Source organism: Dermacentor andersoni, chromosome 2, assembly GCF_023375885.2.
Source record: "Dermacentor andersoni chromosome 2, qqDerAnde1_hic_scaffold, whole genome shotgun sequence".
Taxonomy (NCBI): Eukaryota; Metazoa; Arthropoda; class Arachnida; order Ixodida; family Ixodidae; genus Dermacentor; species Dermacentor andersoni.
In genome coordinates, this window is record NC_092815.1 from 190,629,368 (window position 1) to 190,642,673 (window position 13,306).

Below are 13,306 nucleotides of genomic sequence, written 5' to 3' on the forward strand. Positions count from 1 at the left end.
TTTGAGAATGGTAGCACGCAAGCACATCAAACTATTAAACATTAAAAGTGGAAAACAGTATCAGTTAAAATTAAATTATGGGGTTTTAGGTGCCAAAACCGCTTTCTGATTATGAGGCACGCCGTAGTGGAGGACTCCGGAAATTTCGACCACCTGGGGTTCTTTAACGTGCACCTAAATCTAAGCACAGGGGTGTTTTCGCATTTCGCCCCCATCGAAATGCGGCTGCCGTGGCCGTGATTCGATCCCGCGAGCTCGTGCTCAGCAGCCCAACACCATAGCCGCTGAGCAACAACGGCGGGAACAGTATCAGTGTCTAACAGCCATCGCCATCTTTGTCGGCCGCCTTTTACACGTGGCGCGCTCCCGCGCGTGTTTCATGCCTCGTGCTGCGAGCCGCACGGCCAGCTAGGCGTCTCCGTCCCCATAGAGAGAGAGAGAATAACTTTATTGAACTGGGGAAATGGGGATAGGGGATTAGGAGCTTGATGGGTGGTGCCCCAAGTCCAGGGCTTCACTGGCTTCTGCCGCTAGCCGAACGTGACCAAGAAGAGCCTTCTGCACCTTCGGGTCTGAGCTGGCGAGTTGTGCCTCCCATTGCTCCAATGTGTTGGTTAGATTATACCTAGAGCTTTCTAAAGAAAGCACCCGGCAGGACGTGTGGGAAACAAAAGAGCACTCAAGACAGCACTCAGTGGGAACGAAAATATAGAAGAACGAAGTCATCAACCATTATCACAACTTACACGGGCTCTCTATTGTCCTCCTTCGTCAACTATGTGGGCGCATCTCTCGCTAATTTAGCTGCATGAGCAACACACTCCCCAGCGAAAGGAAGATGAACATTTAGCATTGAGTGTATCAGTTGAAGCGTTCAGGGGGGGCGTAAAAACACGACGTAAGATTATTCGATAGTTAAGCCCTATCGTAGTGAACGACGAGGTTGATATGAGGTTTATATGACGCTCAAGTAATTGCGTGGTTAGCCGCAACACATGACACATGTACATATATGAAGGAAGTTGTAAATATGGAGAAATATATGCATGACCCAAACTGAAACGTGCAGTGATCGGTGAGGCTCTACACCCGAATAATCTGACCTGTAATCAACGTCATGAACGAAGAGGTCGAAACAATCAAATCTAACTTGATTTCAATTCAGAATAGTTAACAAAGCAACAAAGTAGAGCATTTCATTTCACAACATCCACTCTCCAAACAATAACGTTCATAGCGGTGCACCAACTAGTACATAACGCGGGTAAATTTCTTGACGAGTTCAAACTGAGCAATCACAATTTGCTCTCCATTTTAGAGCTACACCAACAATATGTATTTCTAGTACAACTTCAGGCTTCTATATCGTTAAGCAGGCGTCCAAGAAAAAGAAAGGCAGGGGTATTGGCGGCTCCTACGCTCAGTCACTAAAATTCACACAACCCGGAAACGCGCGGTAGTGAATGACTAGGGCAGCTAAAAACATTGCCAAATTCCGCGATGTTGATCAGCGGCAAAATGCAACGCATACGGGCAATCTGTAAATGTCGCTCCTTTTTAGATGTGCACCACATCAGGCAGAAGCGGCGAAAAAATACGCGCTGCGCCTGGGACCAGTATTCGTTCCAGTTCTGCACTCGGTCAAACTTTCCAAGCGCAGTTCGCAAAGCGCCGTGTGTCACGTGGGCCGCGAACGCCCACTGTGCAGTGTCAGAGCCGTCTCCCTCTTCCAGGGACACGTTGAAAACAGAGCGCGCCAGAGCGCCCAAGCATTCCTGGTAAAATCGAACGCGTTTTGTTTCGACACTGCTCCACTCGCCCTCGCTCACTTCACTGCCTGGAAACACGGCGCGTATGAGCTCCTTGGCGAGCAGCGCTCCCAGTATTGCGATGGAGTACTCGAGGGGAACCTCGGAGGAATACGCAATCGGTTCGCTTCTCAAAGGCAAGGGAACAAAAACGGTGTTGATATCGGTGTCATAAAAAACGCGGCTATCCATGAAGTGCGAAGCGTAGATGTCCTCCGTCTCGGGCAAAGGTGTCTCGAGAAGAGTGCCGCGCCGCTTAGATTTCATGCGCATGTAGATAACAGGAAAGCCGATCATTGCGAAGGAGGCGTTCATCTGTTCCATAGACTCTGACAGAACATTGCTGAAACGTTCCGTATGAGCGTAAATCAGCGCGCTCCCTAGCAGCGCAGTCAGGCGGCGCTTGTTCTTGCCAGCCATCCAGACGGTGTTTTCTTCTGCCGTTGAAGCGGCCACGACGTCGCTGAGGATCTTGAGCAATACGTCGCCGTCCCGGTCAACGGGCCAGGCGAGCATTTCAGTTTCTATGACGTAAGATGTCTGCGTCATCACGTCCAGCGTTGCCTTCAGACAGCTCTTCACGGTCTTTTTACTACGGTGTGCCGACCTTCTTATGAAGTCGAAGCGGAAAGCTTCAATGAGGATCTGAACGTACACGTACGCGAAGCCGTAGTCTATGCGCCCTTGAAAGAACCCCAAGATTTTTCTGATAGTGTTGAGGCCGTGCACCTTGATTGTCGAGAGGCTCCCCACCTTGTCCTCTTCTGCCAGGATAGAATTGAGAGTCGAGATCCAGCTGTCCGTACTAAAGTTCTTGCTCAGGGATCCCAACACGACCAGCTTGTAGCTTCGTTTCCTAATCGGTGATGACAAGAAATTCTGCATACGGTGCTCTTGAGCTAAGATGGAGCTGACGTCTAAAGGTCTCGAAAAGTTGGAACGCGCAACAAGGTCTCTGATGTATTCTAAAATCTGATCCGTTAGCGCTGCTTCGTCCATCTTCTGTGCTATGCTCTGTCCGGGAAAAAGGTGCAACTGATTGGTGCCATTCGCCGACCGTACAAGCTTCATGCCGATTAGTGTGTCCACGCCCCGTGCGAGCGAAAGATGGACTAGGTGCTCGAGGAAGCTCGAGAAGTTGGGAACTTCACCTATGCCCGCGTACTCGCGTATTTCCGCCAAGTCCAGTGCCTGTCTGCCTCCGTCGGGCAGGGCGTTGTGGACGTAACGCCAGCACAGCTCGAAGAACTGGGCCACAGGCTTCACATCGCGCGACACGAGGGCTTCTGGAGCGGTTGCGTAGAGCAGCCTGGACTTGACGCGATACAACGTGAGTCGAGAGGCATAGTCGAGAAAATCGAGTCCCTCGTCGACAGTTTCCCGCCACTTGCCACAGACGTGGTTGTACAGGTCCTGGCACGGGTCTACCGCATCGTCGAGTAGAATGTCGAGGTTTTTTATTGCGCGGTTGCACGCAGGTGCCGTACAGCCGCCCAGGCGCGGTCGATTCTGGGTGATGCGGCTCATGAGGATGGCGACTCCGGTTGTCAGCAGGACGAGCACGACGGACGCCAACGCAATCGCGTGGATCGCGGGCGCATGGTGCTCCAGTATGGACATCGTGGCCAGCGAAATCTCCCGCACCATCGTGCCGCCGACTGCGAAAACAAAAGCGAGTGTGTCAAATGTGTGCACCATCTTGCGCAATCACTGCGACTCGCTATTGCAAATAATGAAAGACAGCTTTTCTTAGCGAGTTACCAACATTTTTCCATATCGGCTGTTTTCTAACACCACTAAGGAGTCTGCTTTACAACTGCCAAGGCACCAGACCAGACTGCTTAGTTGGAATCGGCTGGCGCAGGACAGGGGTAATTGGAGATCGCAGGGAGAGGCCTTCGTCCTGCAGTGGACATAAATAGGCTGATGATGATGATGATAAAGCAATCTGGTCAAAATGGCAGGTAGCACCATTCCAACAGAGGACGCCTAGTACAACAGCTCGATGTTCGAACCATCAAACGGGTGAAGCAGGCGGAATGGAACAGCCCTGAACCAAACCTCGCGTTTGTCAAAGAACGCAGTCCGCGGATAGCATACGCTGCTGTGAAGAACTCAACCAAACTTTTACAGTCGTACGCGGCGTGTCGAGCTCGAAAGCGGAACGCGAAGTGACTTTTCTCTCAGACGCTCTCAACAGAAGCCTGATCCTCACTCTTTAGTGGCTGCTATATTTCGTCATATAGCAGATGCCCATACGCAGCTGCTATTGGCCAAAACCTGACATCAGCCATGAAGGATGTTTTGAATAAGTACACTTCTTCCTACTGTTACATTGTAAGTTTATTGATCCAGTTTGTTAAGCATTGTGAAGTACGCGAATATCTGCTTTCGAATTTTGATAAGAAATATCTACTTCCGAAAGAAGCCGATTATCGTCTACTCACGCTCGGACACGGCCACCCCCGTAAGAACTAAACTTTGACCAGACTGCTTAGTGGTGTCATAACCGTGGGGTCTCGTCAGTTTTGTCTATTATTGAGCACTGACTCAACTAGCCTCAAAAACTGTAAAATTTCAGGTCAGCCCACATGCACTCTCGCTAGCGCGCGCTCACGCCTGACCGCTCCTGGCTAGACGCCTTCGCAGACTTCGATTCGTATTGCACAGAGAATGCACAGGTTGGATGTGGCTACTATCCGCCAGTCAAGCTAGTGCAGAACAAAGCCGCTCCTCACCAGGTAACGCGGCCATACAGGAGCGTATGAGTACGAACACGCACTCAAGCCCTGTTGTGCTCAAAGCAACGCTAAGCATACGCGTTGTTGTTGCGTGTAGCTGCGCTCAGTGCAGCGTAGATACCGCGGCCGCCACGGGATGCCGCGATGAGTCCTCTCGCTGAGCGCTTTGCGGCTCGCTGACTACAACCGCGTTTGGTGTGTCGTAGGGGTCAAAAATAGCGGCGTCTACGTGAGCATCCAAAATCAAATTTGAACTGTGCGTCACGGTGAGTTTCAGTAGGCGGAGCGACGTGGGCAAGCCCTGATACGCCATAGCCTTCCCAGTGCAAGCAGCGGGGGCGCCGCCAAGGGGATTATTGACCCTATTCGCGGCGATACCGTGGGCGCCGCCATGTTTGATCACGTGGTGACGCGTCCATCGCTTGCCTCAACTGCCTCCGTGTTTACAACTGGTTTGTATGATGCCAGTGCGGCTTAGCAGACCTCTGTTTCGAGAGATATCGTAGACGGTGACTGGACGCACGACACGATACTTTGGCCACAGCTTTAAAGAACATGCAAAAGCGCTTTCGGAGCTGATTAAACTACGTCCAAACGGCGAGAGCAGCGTATATCGTACTTGTTCTAAGAAGGGCCAAATATGTGTTCCAAGCTATGCAACCTTTCCGCACACAAATTGCCTCAGGATTAGTGTGTTTTGTTCTTCGTTTTTTATTTGGCAAATATATTGAAGCTGCGGCTTGTCACACTTGACTTCCTCAGTGCAGTCACTATCTGATTATTTTCTGCCTATAATCGCTCACGGTTGTGCTCACTTACGACAGATTTGTTCTTGCTACGCGCTAGGCTTGAAACGCAGCTGTTTTGTACGTTGTATTACCTTGTAGCAAAGATGTATTATCGCTAGTAACTCGCTTACTCTTGTGAACCATCACGAAACATTCAGCTTCGACCATTCGTGCGCTATTGGTGTTGTCCGCCATTTATTGTGCGTATATGGCGCGCATATGTTCAAGTGTGCACCCATTCACTCATTGACAGTTGACAATTGACAGAGGGGGCGTAAGTTTCCGTGCCAGCTGGGGTAGATGTGTATTGATACCGTGCGCAAAACTTACTATGACAGGAAGCGGCGCTAATCCCTTTGTCATTGTTTAACGAACGGTGCTCACTCTTGCCGACGTTCCGAGGCTTAGGCACTTCTTTAAAGGTTAGCGATGCAAGGCTTACGGATGAGCAAATTTCTGTACCCTCGAGGAAAGCCGTACATCTCGAAGTGCCGGTAACACGTACGGACAGTTGCAGCAGTGATCGGCGAAGTTGGCCACATGGATTCATTCCATTCCTTAATATGCCAGTCACTATTTTTGCAGCCAACAACTGCACACGTCTTCAATACACATTATTCAATCCAGCATGATTGTAACACAGTGCGTTAGCGAAAACTCAGTTGCATTTCCGACAGCTGACCGCACGGAAGCAAGGTGGAAGCGGTAGTGGTTTCGTATACGTGCACTATCGCTGAGGCTACGTGCGGCGTGCCGGCGGAAGCGCCACCTGAGTTCTCTAGAACAAACTGCTCCGCGAAAAGGGTCAATAGGCGACATTTGAGTGTCATTAATTCCTCTTCTGCCGAACGTATTGATGTACTTTTTGCAGCAATGTATTTCTGAAATTTTACCTTCAAATGTATTTCGTGACTTGGATAAAAATTAGCTCGTGGCCGTCCCTTTTCAGCATTTGCCGCGTACAAGCCAGCGTATTGAGCCGCTTGGCGCATTTTATTGCAATATCATGACATTGATTAGAGTTCGTTCAGATTATTGCGATATCAATTATATAAACATTTGATGCGATCTTTCGCCGTTGTCGTCAATTATACAAAGATATCAAATTTTTAGTTTTAGTGCGCTTTCTGCAGAAGAATACTCGCATTAACCGTACGCTTTCCTTTGCGTCAGAATTTCAACGCCAAGCGGCGAAATATGCCTAGGCGTGCTCATGCCCCATTCGCACATACTGGTGCACAGGAGCAGCTGCGTAATAAAGGATTTACATGTGACAAATTTGCTTGCTAGAACAAATTGTAGCGCAGCTATGCAGACCGTGCCAGCATGTGCCATCGTTTGCCCACACGTACGAGGGCGAATCAGAAAGTCTTCGCCACTGTTTTTCATTGATCAAATAAGACATGTTATACTGGCGTTATACAAACCAGTTGTACACACGGAGGCAACGGAGGCAGTTGAGGCAAGCAATGGACCCGTCACCACGTGATCAAACATGGCGGCGCCCACGGGATCGCCTCCCGCTGCTTGCACTGGGAAGGCAATTACAAATATACGTACCATTGTACGTACCTTACAGTATTTTCCCACATAGGCCCCACACCGGTATGGACCTTTTTCCCATCACAGCACTAAATTTAGGACGCCCCTGTGGTAGAATTCGTCCGGCTGACTGTGCAACCACCGTCCGACTGCTGTCTTCGCTTCATCGTTGAAAATGAGTTTCTGTCCTGCCAGGAAGTTTTCAGCTGGCCGAAAACACCTTTCCCCATACGTGGGCTGCATTTCCCTGTGGATTTAGATGGGCGTTCGTACCTTGCTCTACAAAAAACGAATCACACTTCGTTGCTCTTACGCCGTGGACATGTAAAGCACAACCACCACCACCAACAACTGACAGCAGCGCCGTGTTGCGGAGCTACCGGCAGATAAGACCGGGCCGGTCCACGAAAGGTCCACCGCTGTGAATGGATATGTTCGCTTCGAATTTACAGCCGTAGTTTGGCTAAAATTACAGGGTCTCTTAAGATATCTCTCAAGAGTTGAACGGCAAAAGCCTACTCTTCCTCCTCTTATCATTCAACTCATTAGTAAGCATTTTCAGTCATTTGTAATCAGTTGTAGTCGTTATAATTCGTCGTTAGTTATATTGCTTATTAGTACTCATTACAAGTCACTACAAGTCATTTCAGTCATAATTAGTTATTACTGCTCACTACTAAGCATTTTGTCATTTTTAATCAACTGTGGTCATTACAAGCCGTCGTTGACATACTGGTCATTTCGGAGTCATTAGTAGTCATTACAATTCATTAGTAGTCCTTATTAGTCATTACTAGTTATTATTAGCCTCTACCAACCTCTACTATAACGTTATCGTTCACCAACTGTCACTATCAATCATTTTTCACTCTTTAATCTGTCTACATATGGCCTGATGACGCTTCAGCGGACACTCCGGCGGTCAGGTCATGAGCCTAGAAAGGCTTTCGCCTTAAATAGGGACAAAGACTTTCTGACTCGCCCTCGTAGTTGCCATGCTTGTACCTGTCGTACCTGTACAGTGGTCCAGGCGCAGCAACAACGTGCTGCTACTTGTGCAGAGCCTAGCTTAAGCGGCAACGCATGAGAAACCCTTCAGTTCAAGAACGCGAAGCGGGTGCACATCGTGCCTGCCGTGAGCATATGCCGCAGTACAGGAACGCGAGGTCGACGGAAGGCTACAACGCCCACAAGATCTTGCAGTTCAAGCCGGTGCTTCTAGCGTTCATCGATTTCTTTCTGTCCCTGTGTGTCTGCGCCCGTCACGTCACGTCACGCGTGTTTATTTAGCCAGCTAACGTTTACTACAATTAATACTACCATTAAATCTGGTTAAATCCGTAAGCCTTAGTTCGTGTAATATTCTAACATGTTGCTATAGCATTCACTGCTTAGTCTGTTGGCGAAATTGTGATTTGGGAAATACATTATTAAAATTGGCCAACGACTGTATTCCAACTGAAGACCTCTGCCACACAATACTGTAATACTGTAGCATAGAATGTTGTAACAATTACGCCACGGACGCATTTCCCCTATCACGGCGCGGTTCACAATCGCATCTTACTTTTGACATGCTGAATGCATGAAGTGATTTAAAAGAATTAACAAATCATGATACGTGAAAATGTGGGCCGATCCCGAAGACTCCTTCATGCGAGGAGTGCAACGCTAAACTGCGCTGCCCAGTGACTCCGCCCCTATCTCAACCCCAGCACGATCAGTAAGACTGATTTTCTTTGACTTCAACTGGCGCTTGAATCGTGTTCCAACTTTTCTCAACATGAATTCAACGTATGTGTAAACTCAAAGCAGCCCTGAAGAAGGCCTGCATGCACTTAAGACATTCCCGGCATATGATCACTTCATCGTGGAATTTTGCTCGAAATTCCCCCAACCCAGAGAGACCGTGACCAGGCAAATTAGATTCCTAAGTGCAACTTTTTTTATATGTCCCATGTTCCCTTACTGCGTGCACAAATTAACGGCGGAGGTCTTGCACACGAAAACAGAGCACTCCATGAGCTGGATTTCTTGGCCTGGACTCAGTTGGTGTCTGTGGCTCAAAGCCTAGACCCGACGCGGTTCCGTGCCTGTATTACCAGACCCGGGTCGGCTTTGGCCGGGGCCAGCGACTGTGTGAACGGGCCAGGCCCCGCACGCTGGAGAAGCTCAGTGTAGATGCCTCGAAAATGTTGTTGCTTAGTTGGTGTACCCAAAAATGTTACAATAAAGCTACAGTGACAATAAAGCGTTGCGAGAAAAGTATTGTCACACAGCACACGTGTATAGATTACAAGGAGGCCAGAAGGAAAAGCTGAGTTAAACATTTTAGGCGATGCATATTCTGCGGAACTCCTTCGGTACACTTTGTAGGACACATCAAGGGTTATGTACGCCTACATAAAAAGTAGCAGTCTCATCCGTAGGTGAAGCATTGACCATCATAGCAAGGTTCCGCGTTGCGTTCGCGCTTTTTGCACGGTGTTCCTGCAAATCGTGTAGGCAACATAGCGACACGCAGCACAGGAGACAAATGCTACTGCGCGAGAGAAACAGCGGGTTGGCAAACGCAAGGCGTTGTCACAACGCTAGCGTGATGAGCAACGTTGGCGACGGCGCCACACATTGACTGGGCACAAAAAAGCCCCTGTCCGAACAGGAGATGGGGCGGACGAAAAAACTTGAAAACTATCGGCGTTTGTCAATGCTAGATCTAGTTTGACGTTTACTATCCTTGCCGCTGAGACCAGTGTATATACCATGGTAATGGCGGCAGTGGAAGCCAGAACACTGCCTGCGTTACGGCAGGAAGGATGGAGCGGAAGCTGAGGGTGATCCACAATGTTGCACAGTGCGGAAAAAAATCTCAGTGCCCTTACACTCTGTGAAGAAGGATGACGAGCGAAGCTGTGTATGTGAGCCCCTTAATGGCGAACTGCACCTCCGCCGCAGGTCGGGCCGCTATCGCACCATCTTCGGGATTGGCCCGCGTATGGGGAGTTCTCAATGCTTGTTTCACCTCCGCCGCGGGTCGGCTCGGCATTGCAGCATTTTTGGGATCGACACACGTATAGGGAGTCCTTACCGCCTGCTTCACCTCCACCGCGGGTCGGCCCTGCATTGCGCTATCTTCGGGATCGGCCCACGTATGGGGAGTGCTTAACGCCTGCTTGACCTCCGCCGCGGGTTGGACCGGTATTGCACAATCTGCGGGATCGGTCCAGGCATGGGGAGCTTTTTGCTTACGACAAGAAAATTTTCTTGGGCGGTAGAGGTATACAGCTTCTCTGTAAAAGCTGAAATACAAACAAGTCATGTCCCATACCCTGGCTAATGGTGACCTGGCGTTACTTTTGGCTTCTTCACTTTTGCAGCAAAGCACACACTGCCTCTTTACATACCCCTCTGAATGGTAACGCGCCGTTTACCACCAAGGCTCGTCGATACGCTGACAACACAAGACGGTGGCGGCGCGAACGCGTCTCTAGTGTCCTAATCCGCCATAGAGTTTCTAAATAAATACCCTAGAGGGAAATGTGGCGCTAGTGTCTACGGGGGCTCTCCGGAGCGTTGCCTCAACCTACATGGGAATGATGGGAAGAACAAGCTTCGGATTGGCTTCTATCTTTAAACTAGCGGCATTTGCTTGCGGCGCAGTAAATGAAGCTATACTGAAATATCATGAAACCGTTCTTCAATCTAAAAGTGATACAAAGCTTATGTATTGTGTTGTGCATTATATTTGAGACTGAAGCACGGTTTACCGTGAGGGCATACCGGGTTATGCATTCTTCTGCATTTATGTTCGCGATTTAGCGCCAGAGAATGGCTATTTCCTTATTTTCACAACAGCAATAACAACCATGCGTCTACTTATATAAAAATACTCATCTAGTATTTATGGAAATAAAAATTGTGTGTTGTGAGAAAGTGTTGCGCCTTTGAGAGGAATGCTACAAGTGTCGTCTGCTACGACGCCTGCTAGCTGCGAACGCGAGATTTCTCTCGCAGACGACAGGCACTAACGGACTCTCTAGCTCTTTCGAAAGGCTGCGTCGGTTGTCACGATTGCGGAACGTCTTCAAGTACATTTAAGCACATATGTTGCAGTGCTGGCTAGGATGCTTATGGCCTCCTACGAGTATGCTTCATTATATTTTGTATTGACGTACCGCTTCTGAAGCGTCCGCCAGCAGCTGATATGGCATGGCTTTGCACTTACCCATTTTGCGACAGCAGACTGCAGCCAGGAAGCAGCAATCTTTCCTACCACAAGTAAGGTTGTGTTCCCAAAGTCCAAACCCACACATTTCAATGAGCTCATAAACGACCAAAGCGTATGGAAGCCCTCAATAAAATTTGTTTGTCAAGCCACTGGAAGTATAACTGCCTATGTCTTGTATCAGAAGTGATTTCATTTTGCTCTTCAAAAGTTAAATGAAGCACGTAACGCTACAGCGCCAACCTAACACACTTAACAAACCAAGGTCAAAACGGTCCAATCAGGTTCTTTCAACGTTTACGATGTCGTCGCTTTCTCATCAGGGTTTTGACAACACACCGCGACACAAACACCGGCCCAGCCGCTGGCCCAGCGCGCTATCGCCACTTGGAGCAACATAACCAAGGCACAAAGCTTTGCATCGCACCGTCCCACTGCGGGTATAGCAATTGCGCTTGGAGCGAGACCGAACCGCCAAAACATGCCTGTAGACTAGTTCGCCAGTCAACAGCATACCAGTCCGTAGCCTGTACTTCCCATCATTCCGATGTGGTTGAACGATCACAGCGCCAGATTTCCCTATAGTTATAGCGATATGAAACTCTATGCAATCCGCCTTTTGCGACGCCGAACTGCGCATGTGCAGCGCCCTAGCGGCTGAGAACCGAAGCAATTTGGCAGGCTCACGGCCGGACTCGACTCACTCCTTTGAATGTGCGGAGTACGGCCGTGCCAGGCGCTGCACTTGTCAGTGGAATAGGGCACCAGCCGTTTCTCTTAGACTCTTAGACCGGCACATATCCGTGTTTTGCCGTTCTGCACGGTTTACCTCTACCAATGCATCCTTTACTAGATGCCTGCCGCGTTGTTCGGTAAACTCGGTTCCGTACCCTCTCCCTTTTCTCGTCTCCGCGAAAAGGCAACGAGCGCCTCTCATGGCAAACGCCTGCAACTTAGATCACGTGCTGCGGCCTCTGAGATTACCATGACATCTGTCACCGTCTCGGAGGCCCGCGATAACGCTCGCTAACATGCGCCCGCGAATATAACGCGCCGGCGGAAGCATTCAGCCGCCGCTGCCACATCCGCAGGAAGTCGAAAAGGCAACGAGCGCCGCCTCACGGAATTTATGCTGAACTAAGGGAACCGCCGCTACAATGGTAAAGCGAGCAACGCGGCGGGCATCTAGTAAATAAGGCATTGACCTCTACGTATATCTCTACGACACCTGCCCGTCCTGCTGGCAGACCTCCAGTCTAGCATACATGCTCCGGGAGTGCGGGTCTAGATAACCCAAGTTCAGCAAGGAGGAGTGGGACTTGTGTCTGCGTGGCCCCGCTCTAGACAAGCAAATCCTAGCTGTCCGGAGTGCCCGTGACCGTGGCTGTTCCTGCCAGTTCCGACGTGAGACTGGCCGGGTGCGCGACGAGTTCGCGTCCTCGCCGGAACTCCAATAGAATTATTTTTCTCACTTGTCAGCCTTGCCAATCTCGCTGCCGCGAGCACGGAACGCCTTTCGAACATTATTGCCATCGAAATTTGGCGCGATGCCAATGTCGTGTCTCGTTTACGGCTGCACCTCCCGTGATCATCCTAGCAGGGCAATGCGGCTTTTCCGATTTCTGTCGGTAAAACGCGATCGACAGCACCGTGAAGCCTGGATTAGGGCTGCACTTTGTGACAGGTATGTATTGGCATATGCAGTTTACCTCTCTGCTTTTGTCATTACTGATTCACACGAACAATCTCGACGAAGACGCAACGTTATATTTGAGCTAGCCAAACAAAGGATCTCTGAGCTCGCGCGACCTGGTTCAGTGAAACACGAAGTGTTTTTCTTTTTCTATCGTCTCTTTACGTCCGCCGCTAGAACGCCGTCACTTCGCAACTTCACACCGTGCACACTTGCAGCTTTATAAACGTTCAGCGAATGCTCGTGATGATGACGTAGTTATCTGTCGGAGCCAAACTCACCTGCACTGCTGGGCTGACGTGGGAAACAGCGTGCACTGTGGAAGTAGCTGATAGTGCTAATTAGCAATCGTTGCTATTTGTCTTTTCGTCATTCTTGTCGGCACCAAGTAATATTTACTTGCAGAAGGCTTTTATGTTCGTTTAGCGAATCGGCATGTAGTACGGTATGTACTAAGGCTCATTTTCCCGTGCGGCATGATCTGGAGTCGAGTGGCGCGTCTCATTGTG

The 13,306-nt window shown here is 49.6% G+C and overlaps 2 protein-coding genes across 3 annotated transcripts in view; both read right to left on the bottom strand.

Moving 5' to 3' along the window:
• LOC126540307 (uncharacterized) overlaps nucleotides 1–13,306 on the bottom strand; it is a 73,751-nt gene that overhangs the window by 18,856 nt on the left and 41,589 nt on the right. The window lies entirely within an intron of this gene.
• Nucleotides 1,166–3,453, bottom strand: LOC140215986 (uncharacterized). Its single transcript, XM_072286297.1, has one exon. The coding sequence runs from the start codon at nucleotides 3,426–3,428 to the stop codon at nucleotides 1,428–1,430; it is 2,001 nt and encodes a 666-aa protein (XP_072142398.1). The 5' UTR covers nucleotides 3,429–3,453; the 3' UTR covers nucleotides 1,166–1,427.

What these genes read in the sequence shown, in the direction of transcription:
- LOC140215986 (XM_072286297.1), bottom strand. Translation starts at nt 3,428, where the DNA reads ATGTCCATACTGGAGCACCATGCGCCCGCGATCCACGCGATTGCGTTG.